This window comes from Pleuronectes platessa, chromosome 17 (genome assembly GCF_947347685.1).
Source record: "Pleuronectes platessa chromosome 17, fPlePla1.1, whole genome shotgun sequence".
NCBI lineage: Eukaryota > Metazoa > Chordata > Actinopteri > Pleuronectiformes > Pleuronectidae > Pleuronectes > Pleuronectes platessa.
The window spans coordinates 1,715,356-1,732,531 of record NC_070642.1 but is presented as its reverse complement, the minus strand read 5'-3'; the positions used below and the strand labels follow the sequence as shown (position 1 = coordinate 1,732,531).

Sequence of the window (17,176 nt, the reverse complement as noted above, 5' to 3'; positions counted from 1 at the left end):
CTTGTGTTGAGATATTTATGTTTCTCTGTATCTTGTGATTATATTTTACCTATATCCTATGAACATTTTTGGATGTATAATCCATATAATCAATAATGCTACAACTGTTTCTTATATTTGGAATGATGTATATCTTTTTGATTCAGACGCAGGGTCAGGCCCAGAGCACGACCACTGAAAGAGCAGGTATCAATCTGAATGCCAATCTGACCCAAAATACAATTCGGAGAAAAGTGTGTGATGGAAATTCATTGTATCAGCCAGAACTAATACAATGAGGTGCTTCATGAAACGTGGTGAGAAAAAGACATGAAATCCTCCTGAAATGTTTAATCTGCTGGGTCTCTCCACTGTAGCAAGCTCCCTGTTTGCCAAGGCCACAGTAGTGGGACACCTGGTCATTTGAAAGTGATGTGCTTGCAAAAAACTGCACTTTGAGGAAACAGTGTACATCTGGCCAATGGCTGAATTCCCTCAGGGAAAAATAACCGCCTCTGTGCCCACCCTGTGTCTGATTATATATACTGTGGACTTAGGATTGAACTGGGCTTCTTCTCGACATGATCCAGTGAACCTGGTGACGTGTCCGGCAGAACCCCAGAGACTCTCTCTTAGTATTTCATTATTTTACAATAAATGTTCAATTTCCAGAACTTCATGTATAAGTGTCTAATTATTCCTTCTCAAATCCTGGATCAACAAACACGTTTGTCAAATCGCCGGAGGCGAGGTCAAGTTTAGTGCCTGGCGACGACACTTGTCGTCCCTAAAGTCTCTAAAAGTAGAGTAGGAGCCAGAGCTTTTAGCCATCAAGCCCCTCTGCTGTGGAATAATCTACCACTTTCAGTTCGGGAGGCAGACACCATCTGTTTGTTTAAGAGTAGGCTCAAAACCTTCCTTTTTGATAAAGCTTATAGTTAGAGCTAATTAGTGCGGCAGAACGTAACTTGTTCTATTTTCTAAAATAGGAAGCATTTAGTCTAAAAGGGCATAGAGGTATTGATGACTGATCTCTCTGAGGTTTCTACGTATTTTTACCCTGTTAAAGGGGTTTTTAGACGTTTTTCTTTACTCTTGCTGAGGGTTAAGGACAGAGGATGTTACACCCGATTAAAGCCCTATGAGACGAATTGTAATTAGTGAATATGGGCTATACAAATAACATTTGATTGATTGATTGATTATATGGGACAGCATACTTGGCTGAAATCACAGATTCATTCAGCCCATCCTAACTCCTTTCTCTCTATACCGCTCACTCTCTCGTTTACTCATGCAGACACACGGACACACACACCTGTATACTTACACTGGGTTAAAAAACAAACATTGGTCTATGCAAACAGAAATGATGGTCATGATCATTTGAAGAGATTCAATAAAGTGGTGACAGGAAACACGCTCAGGACTCATTTTAATGTCAGGCGTGGCACACGTACTCAACACTGTAATGGATCTCTTAAGACGGATATTAATACCAAGTTTGATCAGTGACAGTGTAATGGGAAAAATTCTGTATTTAGTTTAATGAAAGAACAGACAAGTATATAGAGAATATTATGACAAATGTATTTCTGTAGATAGACTTGTAACTTGTGGGGGTTTGGAAGGGAACTAAGATGTTTAGTGACTTCTTCTACTCAGATGTGTATTGCTTTGAGACTTCTGCCTGTTGCTAAACAAAAGGTTTCACACCAAGACTCTCCTAGAGTCTGAGCAGAATCCACATGTCATTGTGGTGTAGACTTCGAAGAAGACCTCATTGACATTGATGGAGACAGAATGTCTGATCAGTCTGATCACGACACCCAGAGAGCTGATTGGATAACGTTCTTCTCCTGTGTGAGGAGGAGCTTGTTTAGTATAAATGAAGTGGACTTTACATGGCTCAGGGCCATTGAGTTAAGGTCTTTCACCGTGACCTAACCCTTTGAGCCACCGTCCGCAGACGGTTGAATTAAAAAACCAGAAAGATAATTGTTTGCTGTGTCATGTATTGGAATTCCTATTGCAACAGAAACAGAGTCCTGAGTACAAAGACAAGTAAAGGAGGATATTGGAGTGGAAACTCCAACAGAACACCATGAAAGAGGTCTGGATTGGCATTAGGGCCATCATTGTTCTCCCCTACAAAAAAGTAGACATATACATTTGGTTAAATTCTCCAAATTATTACAATTTGTAAATTGATCAAATACCAGGGCTTGAGTCTTTTGTATAAAATCAAATGATCTTTGTTTTTTCAGTTCAATTAATATTTGTTTGTAGACCACTATAGCGATGGTGGTTTAGTACAGAACACCAGCACATTTCCCCCGCCCCACAAATTACAAACTAATCAGCATTCAAAAGGGATCCTGGTGTGAACTGGGCATTTTCTATAAATACTCCATACATAACAGATTTATAATTTAAATCAACATTAACAAAAACAAAAAACAGGTTTGCTCTTCATCCCAGACACAAACTGCAAACTTATGTTAACAGCTTTCTATGTGGCAGCCCCCACCCTCTGGATCTCTTTCCCGGCCGAAATACGCAACCCTGAATCCCTAGACTTCTTCAAAAACATTCTCAAGCACCACCTTTTTCACTAAGTCCTTTGGCTTCAGTTAATGCCCCACCAGGTTGTTTATTTCTATCATGTCTTGTACTCTGTTTTGTTTCCACAGACAACTGTAAAGCAACGACTATCGACTGATATGACAAATTATCCTGTTAAGATTTATTTCCATATCGCCCAGCCCTACACTAAATTTTTACCAATTACTGGTTCTGACGCTACTCCATCCGTCATGGATGCCCCCTTTGGATACTGGATGATAAACTACTTGATAGGTAGATCACAGTATTTGCGGTCGCAACAGTGTGCTATTGTCGGCCGCATGACTGGACACAGACACATCAGAGAACTTCTGCAGGTGACAGGTTTGTGAGAGGTAGGTGAAGTCTGCACTGTAGAGGGTGAATAGGAACAGAGTCAGGACCATTACCTGCGGGGCCCTTGTGCTGAAAACAGCCGTGCCCGACACACAGTCCCGGATCCACCCATACTGGGGTCTGTTGGTGAGGTAGTCCAATATCCAGGATGTGAGGCGCAGGTCCGCTCCAGTTTGTGCCTCAAAAGTGTCGGTGGGGCGCAGCTGAGCAGCGACATGTGAAGAAGTGTTTTGGTGAGCTCTGCTTAGATTGAAAATTGATTTAATATTCCTCCTCTCCTTCTCCTCCTTTCCGGTGCGAACGTGTCTCTAAAGTGCCTCGAATTAGTTTTTTTTTTTTTATTATTTCTAAGCTGCTCAGAATGCCTAAATATCAAAAGCCGGGACCGGACGCCACAGACTCTCCTGATGTTGATCCGACCGCGGAAGTGAGTTCAGGGTCGGATCTCGAGGCAATCATGGCTGCCATTAAGCAAACGGAGCGGAGTGTGCTAACCAACATCGACTCGTCTGTGATGGCGGCTGCAGATAAACTGCACAAGACAGCTTGGCGTGTGTCTTAAAGACAGAAATCCTGAATGTGCGCGCAGAGTTTACGAGGGTGACGGAAGCGGCGAGATAACTGCAGACTAATTGGAGTGGAAGAGGGACTCGGAAACATACGACCGGAGAGAGCCGTGGCCGAATTGCTGAAGGAAGCGCTGGCTCTCAACTACACGCCGACGCTTGATCGGGCGCATCGGAGCCTGCAGCCGAGACCAAAGGATGGGGATGCGCAGAGGCCAATAATCGTCAAGTTCCACTACTTTCAGGAGAAAGTGGATATTCTTCGAAAGGCCATGGGTGCAGGTCCCATCACCCACAAAGGCAAGCGTTTCTACATCTACCCAGATTACTCGGCCGCCGTCAGAAAAAAGAGAGCCGCCTTCACCGAGGTGAGAGGATTGCTTCGCCGGTGTGCGGGCGTGAAATACGGTCTCCGGTATCCAGCCACACTGAAGATCACGAGCCCAGCTGGCGAGCAGGGATCTTTCGATGACCCGATCAAGGCAAAGCACTACATCGAGACCGATCTGCGCCCACGGGAGATGGAGGGAGAGTGACAGTTAACTCACGGGGCCATAACAGGTATCATATATGCTGCGTGTTAACATTGCAGTAGTCTGCATATGCTGACTTTCTTGACTGATAAACGTCACCACAATGCAGTTGGATGCATTTTATGTTTGGACTTATAATTCACCCCCTTATCACCACCAGTAGTACTAATTCTAGTTGATTTTGCTCTTTTTTTGTGGGGTTATCTTCCAACTGTAAGTGCTAAGAACCTTATCAGCCTGTGACCAAATAGTGCCAGCACACATGCAGCAAGAATAGTATTGAGAGGAAAGCCCTATTACATTTTGTTCTGCCTTTGCAGAGTTCATGTAAGAGTTTAAGTTAGTGTAGACGTGCTATATGCTTAGGAGAGAGAGGAGAGTTTTCAGGGCAGTCTCAGGTTTAAGGAAGACAAGCCCAGGAGTCCAGGATGGTAAGGGGTTTATCTATGTCTATTTGTTTGTTTTTGTCAGTCTTCTTTTGGATTCATTTGTGGTTTATGGTTTGACTCAAACATGCACTAAAGTAAATCAGATATAGCCAACATGCAGGACCGGCTCACTACAAACTGTTGCGCTATGATTCTGAATAATGCAAATTATCAACAAGAGGCAATTTCGTTCATTAGCTGGAAGGTCAAAGGCCTGAATAACTTGGTTAAACTGAGCAAAATATTTAGTCATCTGAAATCATTAAAACCTGATGTAATATTGCTACAGGAGACACATTTAAATATTAATTCCCAAAAAAGACTAAGTTGTAAGTGGATTGGACAAATATATCATTCACGTTTTAATTACAAAGCCAGGGGAACAGCAATCCTAATTAGGAAGGGGATCCCATTTGAACACTCTGAAGTAATATCAGATGCTAATGGCAGATATATTGTTGTAGTGGGCAAGCTATTTAATACACCATTAATATTGGCTAACATTTATTGACCAAACTGGGACAATGCACATTAATTTTTCTTCCGGACCTTAATTCCTACAAGTTAATTTTAGGTGGAGACTTCAACTGCGTCCTTCATACCCAGCTAGACAGGTCAAGTGTAAGGGCAAATAATACTCTCTCATCAATGTAAACATTTTTGAACATTTCTCAACAATCAGATTGACTTCTTTTGGGAAATTAATGATACTCAGGATGTTTCAAGGGGAATTTTATGGGAGTCTATGAAAGCCTACATTAGGGGCCAAGTTATCTCTTATGTGGCACATAGGAATAAGGAGCGTTCCAAACAACTTAAAGAGCTTGCTGACAAAACTGCAGATATTGATAAGCGTTATGCTCTTTCGCCTACACCAGATCTTTTTGATCCTTGATCCTCCTGGATCTCCACAGCCGGGGAGTTGCTCTCAAAGCGTGCATAAAAAGGTGTTCAGATCCTCTGGGAGAGATGCAGACACTACATCAGCCCTGCTGGTCTTTCCTTTATAGTCTGAGATGGTTCTGAGTCCTGCCCACATGTTCCTAGTGTTGGAGCCTTGCAGTGTGACTCCACTTTGTCCATGTAAAATCCCTGTTCAATTATTCGGAGCGCATAGATGGACATCCAGTACTCCTCCAGATCAACTTAGATGTAGGCATCAGTCTACGCTTTGAGTGATGAAGGATGGCGCTGAGGAAGGCTGCCGTGTCTTAAGCTCCCCCTCAGCTCTGCTTTAAATTTATTCGTTATTTATTCTACTTTTTTTTTGGCATTGTGCACTCTGACAAAGCGAGCCCTATCATCATACATGTTAAGAGAACAACATTTAGTTTTGTGGCCAGAGATGGTTTTCAGACCTCTCCAGACACCGCTGATGTTGTTCTGCTGCTGCTGCTGCTGCTGCTGCTGCTGGTCCTCCATCTTACTTCCACAAGTAAGTAGCTGTTCTTCCACACCCTGATCCTCCTCCTCAGCTCCTTTTGAACAGCTCTCAACTCCTCCTTGTCTCCTGACCTGGAAGCCCTCTTTTTCTCCTTGAGGAGAGCCTTCATGTCCGGATTAATCCATGGCTTGTTGTTAGAGAAGCACCGTACAGTCTTGGTGGGTACAGTGTTCTCCACAGAGAAATGAATGTAATCCGTGATGCAGGTGGTGAGGCTGTCGATATCTCGCACATGACCCTCGCAGAGTTCTTCTGACACGGTTGACAACTTTTCGAAACAAATTAAACTCCTCTTAGAGTCCATCGGATTGGCTTGATACTTTCTTGACTCTTGTTGTTCTGGGTTTGAACCCTCTTAGTTGAATGCACTTATTGTAGGTCGCTTTGGATAAAAGCGTCAGCTAAATGAAATGTTATGTAATACTGGGTCATTTTACCCATAACACCCTCAAGATGGGGTTTATTTGTGTCTGTGCTGTGATGTCAAATTTGCCATTTTGACTTGAAAAGTAAGTTCTTCCAACTTATATCTTCCATCTATATTCAATCTGCACCACACTTCACAATATCATATCCAGCTGAAAGTTGGTCCAAAGACCATTTGTTAGAGTGTGATGGAGACATCTTGTGAAAGTCATGGCAACAAGGATTTTTTTTTTAATGTTTTTTACGGTTGTTGCATTTTTTGAGGAGCTTAGTGTGCATGAGAAGCTGCCAAATGGTGAAATGACTTTTCACCATTTACTTCTACTAAGGGTCTTGCATAAGCTTGTGGCATAATTGCTAGTTAGCCCACCCTACACAATTTCAAGTTTAAAGGTTCCCCGACATATGAAAATGGGGAGGTATGCATCGTGGCCAGACATACAAAAAAGTCGCGGACATTAAAGATGTATGTGGCATAATGTGAAATGTTGCTGTGAAATAGTATGTGTCAGAGTACATGCTTAAAGGGATATTCCACCGAAATATTAAAATTCACTCATTATCTACTCACCACTATGCCGAGAGGGGGGGGATACAGAGTCCACAGAACAGGTTTGGAGTCTCAGGGGTAAACAGTGCTGCAGCCACAACCAATACAATTGAAATAATTGAACACCTTCAGACGTTGCAAAAACAGCAGAAAAAAACATAACATGCCTTGATACTGCTTGTGTGGTGTCATCCAAGTGTCCACAAGCCCCAAAATTCATTTTCAACTGGAAACAGCGTCATTTAGCCTAAATGTCCTCTGATGAGGTGCACACTAAAACTGAAAACTCTTGCGAAGAATATCTGTTCATATGGCTACGTCCGCTAGCATCACCACCGATAGTGGACATATAGGCTTAAAACCCAGTGTAAATTACCTTGTGTTGAATCGAATATGGATGTCGGCGCTTGCAGATACTTGGATGACACCACAGTATGAATGTATATATGCAGTATGGCTGAAACGCCTAGTGTTTTGATGTTGTGACCCCAATTCTGCCACATTTTTTAAACAAATGAATGATACCTATCCAGGTAGCCTCAGTCAAATGATTGAGTATGTTAAATTGGGATTCGATGAAAAAGGGAGGTTTTAGTAAAAGGCAACTTGAAAAGCTAAAAGGAGAAATTGGAAGTGAGAGAGACGAAAGAACAACAGCGGATTGCAACTCTGTCCAAAAGAAAATGGAAAAAATGGAAACCTTTTCAAGCAATAGGAAAGCCCCACCTCCACAACCATCTCGCCAGGTGGAAGGAGACACAAGCGATGATGAGCCGGAAGAGAGAGGTTCTAAAGGAGGACCACACCCTGATTCCACCACAGGCAGTATGATGCATGATAAAAATATGAATGAGACTGTCAGTGCATACTTGCAGAGGCTTACAGCTTATTTTGACCCGCACAGTGGACTCACATGTCCAGCTAATATGGGAGCATCCCCATTGTCTCCCTATGGGGTTCACTTAAAATAACACTTCTTAAGCAGGTTAAGACCCAATCTCTCCAGTGCAGTCAAAATTAAGTGTGTGACCTGGAAGACCTGCTATGTTTTCAGCTTTCATAGGTCCAAGCCAGAGGGGGAGGGAGAGGACAAGGTCGTCGGCATGGAGGAAAAGGTAGAGGAGGTCACAATGACCCATATCTATGCCACAAGTGTGGAAAGACAGGACACTGCGGAAAACAATTGCCAAGAGACCTCTTTTCTTAGAGGAGACTGTGGGATGGAGGAGGGAGGGTGGACCGAGGAAACAGACCACCATTCACCCAGATGAAGTAACACACACACACATGCACATAACAATATAGCTCACATAATCAAAGGCTGTCTGCCTTTGCTTTCCCAATGCACACTTATGATAAAGGATATAGAATGTTTCAACAGTTAACTTTGTTTATCCGAGGAAAACCTGTAGTGTTTCTTGTAGACTTAGGTGCTATAACCTCAGTCTTGAGATCTGATGCACTTCCGGTTCAGGAAAACACAGATGACTGCTGCGTGTCTTACTCCTCCGTGAAACCAGGACAGGGTTCCCATGCCTGCTTTGAAAAAAATTCCATGCTACCTCCTGATTTTCCAGGTACCATATTAAGTGATGATCTATAGGCCCCTGAAGCTTTCCGCCCCCTCCCCTCACACACACAACCCCCTAGGACACCTGACTACTTACTTGATTTAAAAAGATGTGCCAGTCAAGTCTACATTGTAAATGCCTTGAGATTATATCTTATTGATATATCAATGCATGAAATAATGCAACAAGCTGTAAATGAACAACAATTTATTGAACGGGAACTTTGAGAAACATGAGCACTGGGATTAATATATTTTCTCTCTTCCACTCCTCTCCTATCTCATCCTGTCCTCTTCTCTCCAAACCTCCCCTCTCGTGTCCGCTCATGTCTTCCTACTCTTCTCAACTCCTCTCCACTCTTCTCCCTTTTCCTCTGTCATCCTCTACTCTCGTATCCTCCTCTCTTCTTCTCCTCTTTCAACTACTCCCCTCTTCTCTTCCTCATCCTGAATCTGCAGCGTGTCATTGTCACTCACTCCTGTAATGCATCACACATTTGAGATTATGAGTCTTACGTAGAAGGGGTAGTGTGCCTACTCTAACACTGTAAAAGCTTTTGTAAATCAAACTAATGAACCTAAAAGGGAAAACATAAGGCTGGTTCCCCTGTGGTTCCTCATTACAGCAACCTCACCAGTAAGCTTAGCTTAACAGTATAGATGTATAGAATCAGTCTGGTCATGATCAATGATTTTTCAAAAATGTCTCACCCGACATGTTCCTATTTAGTAGTATCATTTTTTTAAAGAAAAAAACAAAAAAAAAAATCACAAAATAGCTAAAACTAGATATAAGAATGAATGTTACAAAATTGATCAAGACTAGACTGGTCATGTCAACTAGTATAGAAGTAATGTCACAGCCTAATGTGAAAATGTATTGGTAATTAGCTAGCAATGCAAGCTAGCCAACACTAGCTAGTTAGTTAGCAAGCTGAACGTTGGCTAGCAAGATTGTACTGCATGTTCTTGCTAACCATCAATAATGAATCCAAATTCAAAACAAACTCCCCTAAATGTGGTGAATAACACGGTTTTAGGAAAAGTCAATGAGTGAAATACATATGGGGATCAAACATAGTTCTAGTATTTTAAAAGCAAGGTAAAAATTACCTCAACAATTCTAGTGTAAGCTGCTAGCTAGCAAGTTGCAGCTAGCTAGCTTGCAGGATTGCACTGCTTAGTTACTAACGTTGATAAACCAAGGTTTACCACACAGTTAAAACACAGCTACTTACATTTGAGGATAAACTTGCATAAGAAGTTTCACTGTAGATAGGGTTAGAATTAGGGCTCCCGTGTTGGCTGGGAAATGCATGTATTTGAGCCTTCTATTGAGATCGCGAGTAATGTTTTTCGGTTATTATTCCCGAAGTCCACCAATCCGAAACTATACTTTTAAAGTCCATATCACCAGGTTGCCTGATCAAATTCCAACATCCAATACACCAGATAGGATGCCAAGAGCATGTTCTACAACATGGGATCATCCATTTCTATCTACAGTAAAAGCTGTTCACATGTAAAGGGTTTTTATAAACTCATCTTAATTCTGTGCTCAATAGTTTCATTTTATTACTATTTTACACATCATCCAATACAATTTTCCAGGACAACTGTTTCAATTTCCATGTAAGTGTTCACTTTTGCTCAGTTTCCATGACTTTTCCAAACCTGGAAAATTAAAAAATAAATTCCATGTTTTCCATGGTTTCCAGGTACCGTGGGAACCCTGCAGGATATCGGTGCCAAGTTGTTCAAACCCTTAATGATGGCAACCTTAACACTCTGACTGGCGCGGAGAAATGTGGGTCCGGTTTGACCGGTCTGAACAGCCAGGCGGGAGCGCGCTTGAGAATAGCGGTGCGCAGCGCCGCCTCTACATGATGTGCTGCTGCTCGAACTTTTTCAACCCTTTTGTCGATCAATCGGGGCTGCCCGCCCTGCTTTTCCACTCGCGCTATTTTTTTCACCGCCGGTCACCACACACACAACTCGCCTCTTTCACTTTACAGTTGCTTGAGAGTGAGAGCCAGTCAGCTGGGCCGCTAAATGCTTTGGGGGAAGGACTGAATTGTGCATGCTAAATAATAGTTTCAACTCGATTATAGTAGTTTGGAGAACGTTTGACCCAATAATCTAAATCACGATTAAATTTTGATTAATCGAGCAGCCCTACTTCACAGTAGGAGCTGGAGGGACACCCATTGTGGAGCATTGCTCAGTGCATCTAAGATGTGAACTGGACAACAAGGTAACAATTCTTAGTGTCAACACACTGTCCCATAAATTTGATGGGCAGTGATTTGATGTGCTACCTCGTTCTTTGTTCAATACCAGAGGGCATCAAGATTTTAAAACCAGGAAATGTTCTCCTTTGCAAATGGTTAAATACAGTCCCAGTGCACTCTTGTATGCATAAGAGTGCAAGCTTGTCAACAGTAATGTCACCTCCACATCTACCTGATTTCATAATTTCATTTCTCACACAGTTCATTACACCCGATTCACATCACATGTGAGTTCAGGGCCAGTGAGCAGCTATGAGAAGAAGTGGTATAAAGACACGATAACACCATAAAGGTTTAACCTAATACATGTGTATTGGACAGAGGATGCTGCTGCTGTGTATGTCTCACTCCCTCCAATGCAGGCGAGGAGCAACCTCATCCCAAAGCATGTTGACCAGCTCGTGTTTTTGCACAAGATTCTAAACATACACAAGCACTAGCTTTGCATAGCCTACATGCAAACAACAGTGAAGCATAGCCTACTTTTTGTTTATTTCAAAGTTTATATTTAAGGTAAACTTTGATTCATTCTATTTAACTACCTTTTATTTATTATTTACATAATCGTCTTAATCTGTCAGTTTGTGTGCAGTTGACCGGGGCTATACAATAATAGGGCACATTTTTAATTTATTTTCTCTATTGGCTGCTCGGCAGTCATTAAGTTAATGTTATTATTTGAAATAAAATTTGTAAAGCTCTAAGTGAATTTGACTTGTTGTATTTGAAGGTATGATTCAACTGTTTTCCATGGTCCAGTATTTAAAAAAATAAATAACCAAAAGAAATCGCAAAAATGTTTAATATCGAATCGCAATACTTACAGAATCGCAATACATATTGTATCGCTAAGTATCGTGATCGTATCGTATCAGGAGGTCCCTGCCGATTCCCGTACCTAATGGTGTCCCCTCAAGGATCAATTCAAGGACCACTTCTGTTCCATTTATTCATTCTCCCACATTGCCATATCATTCACAACAATAATCTTGCCAACAATAGTTATGCTGACGACACCCAGATTTACAGTGATTTACAGTAAAGATGATAGACTCGGGCTGCTGCTCACCTAAAGGACAACGAATTACACATAAAAGAGCAGGGGGGTATTCTATCAAAGTAGCTGAACGCTAATCCTGGCTTACTTTGATAATTCTGGCTTATTTAAGTTAAGTGTGAGATTTTGTACCTTGACTCTGGCTCACATTAATTCTGGCTCAGTAGCCATGGTAACTTCCACCTCTGAGTTAGCTTTGACGGGTGCAAACAAGTTGTCGAAAGACAGTTCTGCCAAAACCTTCAATTTAGAGTTTATCAGACACGTATTTAAACACATTGGAAAAACGAGACGAGGTGCAACGCACACCGCCAGGATTCCAGGGTTAAAGTAACCGGAACAATCTGTATTCAAGATCCGACACCATCGCTTAATAACTAAATACATGTGTCAATAGCGACAGAGACGAGCAGACGCACACACACACTCCTGCAGATAGAAGAGAAGTTCTTGCCTCAGATTATGATGCAATGCTGTGTTTTAACTTCCCTGTTTATCCTCGAACATAAATATATATTCAGCAGGTTTTGATGTGTGTGATGTTGTGGAGATGGAGATGGATTCTGACATTAGTGGCAGAAAGAAGGAAGCTGCCCAATAAACAGGCTATCTTGGACAATGTCGCACACCCGCTCTATGACTTGCTGGCTCAATGAGTACATTCAGCAACTGACTCTTTCCACCCAGTTGCATCACAGAGCGCCACTGGAAGTCATTTCAGCCTGTTATCATCAGACCTTACAATTCCACGCTCTTCAATTGATCAGCCCTGGACTTATTTCACCCTGTAAAATAGACCTGGACAATACACCTTCATTTTATAAGAAGTTATCAATAAGTAAAGCAAAGATCAATAATATCCCAACCATTGACAACAGGTGATTAAGGATTAGTGATGAATGACAAGCAGAATGTTGAGCATGATCATGCAGAAGCCTAAACAGTTGCCCAAAGACAAAGTCAAACTGATTAAAAACCTCCAATAAATTGAAGCTGATTAATTAAATTAAGTATGTTGAGCGAGGAGGGTATGCTGAAATTCTGGGTTCATTATCATGTTTGAATGATAGATGGAGCAGTCAATCACCCGTTGATTTGTCTATTTTAAACAAAAATAATCCATGCTTTCCAGACCATAATGACGTTAGACACTCATTTATAATTTGGTGATTATTTTGTCCGCAGCTCATATTTGCATTAACACTTTTGAACATGTAAAACCTGCAATAGAAACATGGAGTAGTTACATGCTGCATGTAAATTGGCTTTGGCTTCTTACCAGAATTTTGTCAGCTTTGGCCTCACTGATGCCCTTGATGTTCAGCAACTCCTTCTTAGGTGTATAGGCCACCGCCTCAATCGTGTGGAAACCTGCATCCTCCAACTTCTTGATGTCACTGGCACTGATACCACATTGCTGTAATGGAAAAATTTCAATGGGTGAATTTACCAAGCAGTATTCAGACATGTTTTGCGTAGGATCTCTGGGGTAATTGGGTCCACGCACTTTGCCTTTCACACAATACACCAACACAATGTATTTATATAGCACTTTTCTAGTTTTTACGACCACTCAAAGCACTTTCTTTTTTCCATTCACCCATTCAAACAAACATTCATACACTGCATCTATATAATTTTGGGGTTCAGTATCTTGCCAAAAAACACCTTGGCATGCTTATTGGGAAGACTCGGATCAAACCACCGACCACCTAGTTAGAGGTAGTTCTTTCTACCAACCTCTGATCATGTAAATCATGTGATATTGTTTACATCACCATGTCATCCTCTAGTATTGCACTGCTTTTTCATCCTGATATGTTTGTAGTTGTGGTTAGTTTTTTGCATTTTTGCATCTGTTGCAATGTTCAAGATTTGTTGTCAGCTTTATACTCTGGGGGAAAGGAGAAAGACAGCTCTCACTCGGACATTTGGATTCACACCTCCTCCAGAGAAACTACTACACTAGAAAGCAGGCTAAGTGAGGTTGAAACAAAGTTAACTAAGGCATGTGTAAGACTTTTAACATCTTCTTTGAAAATGTATACATTTTCACAATCATACCATCAGAAGTATGAAAGCACAATAGAAGACTAGATGGGACAATACAATGTAAAAATTATTATATCATTACAGTTTGTCAGTGCTTCTCAGCAATACAGTGGGGCAAAAAAGTATTTAGTCAGCCACCAATTGCGCAAGTTCTCCCACTTAAAAAGATGAGAGATGCCTGTAATTATCATCATAGGTACACTTCAACAATGAGAGACAGAATGGGGGGAAATAATCCAGGAAATCACATTGTAGGATTTTTAATGAATGAATTGGTAAATTCCTCTGTAAAATAAGTATTTGGTCACCTACAAACAAGCAAGATTTCTGGCTCTCACAGACCTGTAACTTCTTCTTTAAGAGGCTCCTCTGTCCTCCACTTGTTACCTGTATTAATGGCACCGGTTTGAACTCGTTATCAGTATAAAAGACACCTGTCCACAACCTCAAACAGTCACACTCCAAACTCCACTATGGCCAAGACCAAAGAGCTGTCAAAGGACACCAGAAACAAAATTGTAGACCTGCACAAAGCTGGGAAGACTGAATCTGCAATAGGTAAGCAGCTTGGTGTGAAGAAATCAACTGTGGGACTAATTATTAGAAAATGGAAGACATACAAGAACACTGATAATCTCCCTCGATCTGGGGCTCCACGCAAGACCTCACCCTGTGGGGTCAAAATGGTCACAAGAACGGTGAACAAAAATCCCAGAACCACACAGGGGGACCTAGTGAATAACCTGCAGAGAGCTGGGACCAAAGTAACAAAGGCTAGCATCAGTAACACACTACGCCGTCAGGGACTCAAATCCTGCAGTGCCAGACGTGTCCCCCTGCTTAAGCCAGTACATGTCCAAGTTTGCTAGAGAGCATTTGGATGATCCAGAAGAGGATTCGTCGTGTTTGGAGGAGAAAGAATGCCGAGTTGCATCCAAAGAACACCATACCTACTGTGAAGCATGGGGGTGGAGACATCATGCTTTGGGGCTGTTTTTCTGCAAAGGGACCAGGACGACTGATCCGTGTAAAGGAAAGAATGAATGGGGCCATGTATCGTGAGATTTTGAGTGAAAAACCTCCTTCCATCAGCAAGGGCATTGAAGATGAAACGTGGCTGGGTCTTTCAGCATGACAATGATCCCAAACACACCGCCCGGGCAACGAAGGAGTGGCTTCATAAGAAGCATTTCAAGGTCCTGGAGTGGCCTAGCCAGTCTCCAGATCTCAACCCCATAGAAAATCTGTGGAGGGAGTTGAAAGTCCGTGTTGCCCAGCGACAGCCCCAAAACATCACTGCTCTAGAGGAGATCTGCATGGAGGAATGGGCCAAAATACCAGCAACAGTGTGTGAAAAGCTTGTGAAGACTTACAGAAAACGTTTGACCTCTGTCATTGCCAACAAAGGGTATATAACAAAGTATTGAGATGAACTTTTGTTATTGACCAAATACTTATTTTCCACCATAATTTGTAAATAAATTCTTTAAAAATCAGACAGGGATTTTCTGGATTTTTTGTTCTCATTTTGTCTCTCATAGTTGAGGTATACCTATGCTGAAAATTACAGGCCTCTCATCTTTTAAGTGGGAGAACTTGCACAATTGGTGGCTGACTAAATACTTTTTTCCCCCACTGTATATCAGAATAATCCCTAGCGATATAATCAATTTAATGAGCATGACCTGGACATGGGTTGGCAGAACAAAATGGATACTGATTACATTATCAACTAAAATTGGTAATTCATTAAGGTACGTTTCAATTTTTGTTAAGATCAACACTGCACCATTCACAGCTGATTCACATCCTGTGAAGTGTCAGTAAAAAGTTTAAGAACATCTCAGTGATGGCCAGCTCAGTTAAACAGCTCCACAAAATACAGCCTCCAAACTGAACATTAAAATAAATCAGCACCACTTTAAGTAAAAACAGAACTTTATGATCACGGGGGATTTATTGCAGAGCTGTACATATATCACATTATACAGTATATCACATTATCATTAAGATCATACCCCATCAGTGACTTTTAAATTATTGATACTGAAATGATTAAATGATTAGATGGCTGTTTAAAATACTGGATTATTACTGAATTGAAAGCCAAACAGGAACCGCACTGGTCAATAAGAAACAAATTCTTAAGGTATGGATCACACTTGCAGGTCTCAGCTTTGTGGAGGGGAGACTCCCTATGGACTACAACTCTGAACCAGCAGCAATCACAGAATTCAATGTCACAAAATTGCCTTTAATAATACTTAGTTGCTAGTAAGGACAAACAAAATTAAAGTTCACCCAGCTTACTTCCCATTCATTCCACAGCGACTCTGAATTGGCTGCTAATGGATGTTCGCTCTCACTCAGAAACAGTGGCAAGTTACATTTATTAAACATACACACAGATAACAAACCTCTAATCTGGACAGAGGTTGTGGTCCACAGTTTTCTTCCTCCTCTACCTCTGCCTCGTCTCTGACTTCGCTCCTCATAGCCATGTTTAGAGTATGACAGTCTGGTCTACAGAGAAGAAATAGAAGGCTCAGTGTTGAGGTGACTACAGTGAGCATGAGGGCTACATTCACGTAAGAACTGAGGGATGTTGTCACGGAGTAGTTCATAATTCACAAACCCTGAGAGAGTGGCTACTAAAACGTTGACAATCTTAGCTGAATGCAATGGGCGATGAAAGACGTGGTTACCCTGTATCGACCAGTATATCATCTAGCAATGTAATACGCATACTAAAGCTTAGCTTGTTAGCATAAGCGCCACCACAAACAGCGTAACACGTCGTCAAATATGTGGACTGAAATGCCAAGCTGATACTTACATGCAGCTTCTTGATTCCCCTCAAACTCTGTCGTTTGATAACTAAAGCTCCCGCGCGAAATACGTAATACGCACTTATTTGACGCAATCACGCAATGGACGTCGACACCGCAAGTTTTGTGATCAGTTAAGCCAGGTAAACACAGGAAACAGGCCGATCTACCCTTCAAAGTAAAATCTCTGAAGATGGTCAATCTAAAGATTTTAGTTTGACAATTCTGTTAGGAAGTATATATAAATCTGACTGAGCGGACATGAATTGAAATAAAGCGTACTATGGTTCAGCGTTAATGTTGTTTATGATTTAAATGTTCTTTTATTAATATACATTTTTTAAATGTATTATTATTGCATTAAAAATGATTGACTATCTTCTCTGGCTAGTTATGTCTCTAGTTTGTTCATTAAATAATTATTAATGAATCACTATCTGGAGGAGGTTTGAATTATATAACTGATATTGATTTTACCTAATTCATGAAAA

At 41.4% G+C, this 17,176-nt stretch overlaps 1 protein-coding gene across 2 annotated transcripts in view; it reads right to left on the bottom strand.

Annotated features, from left to right (window-relative positions):
• The window catches only part of rad51 (RAD51 recombinase), a 45,306-nt gene extending 28,472 nt beyond the window's left edge, over window positions 1-16,834 (bottom strand). For both annotated transcript variants that reach the window (XM_053444527.1, XM_053444528.1), the window contains exons 1-3: window positions 16,694-16,834; window positions 16,275-16,380; window positions 13,085-13,222 (exon numbers count right to left, since the gene is read on the bottom strand). In XM_053444527.1, coding sequence (XP_053300502.1) covers window positions 13,085-13,222; window positions 16,275-16,358 — 222 coding nt within the window. In that variant the 5' untranslated portion in view covers window positions 16,359-16,380; window positions 16,694-16,834. The remainder of the gene's footprint in view (window positions 1-13,084; window positions 13,223-16,274; window positions 16,381-16,693) is intronic.
• Between the last annotated feature and the right edge of the window lie 342 nt (window positions 16,835-17,176).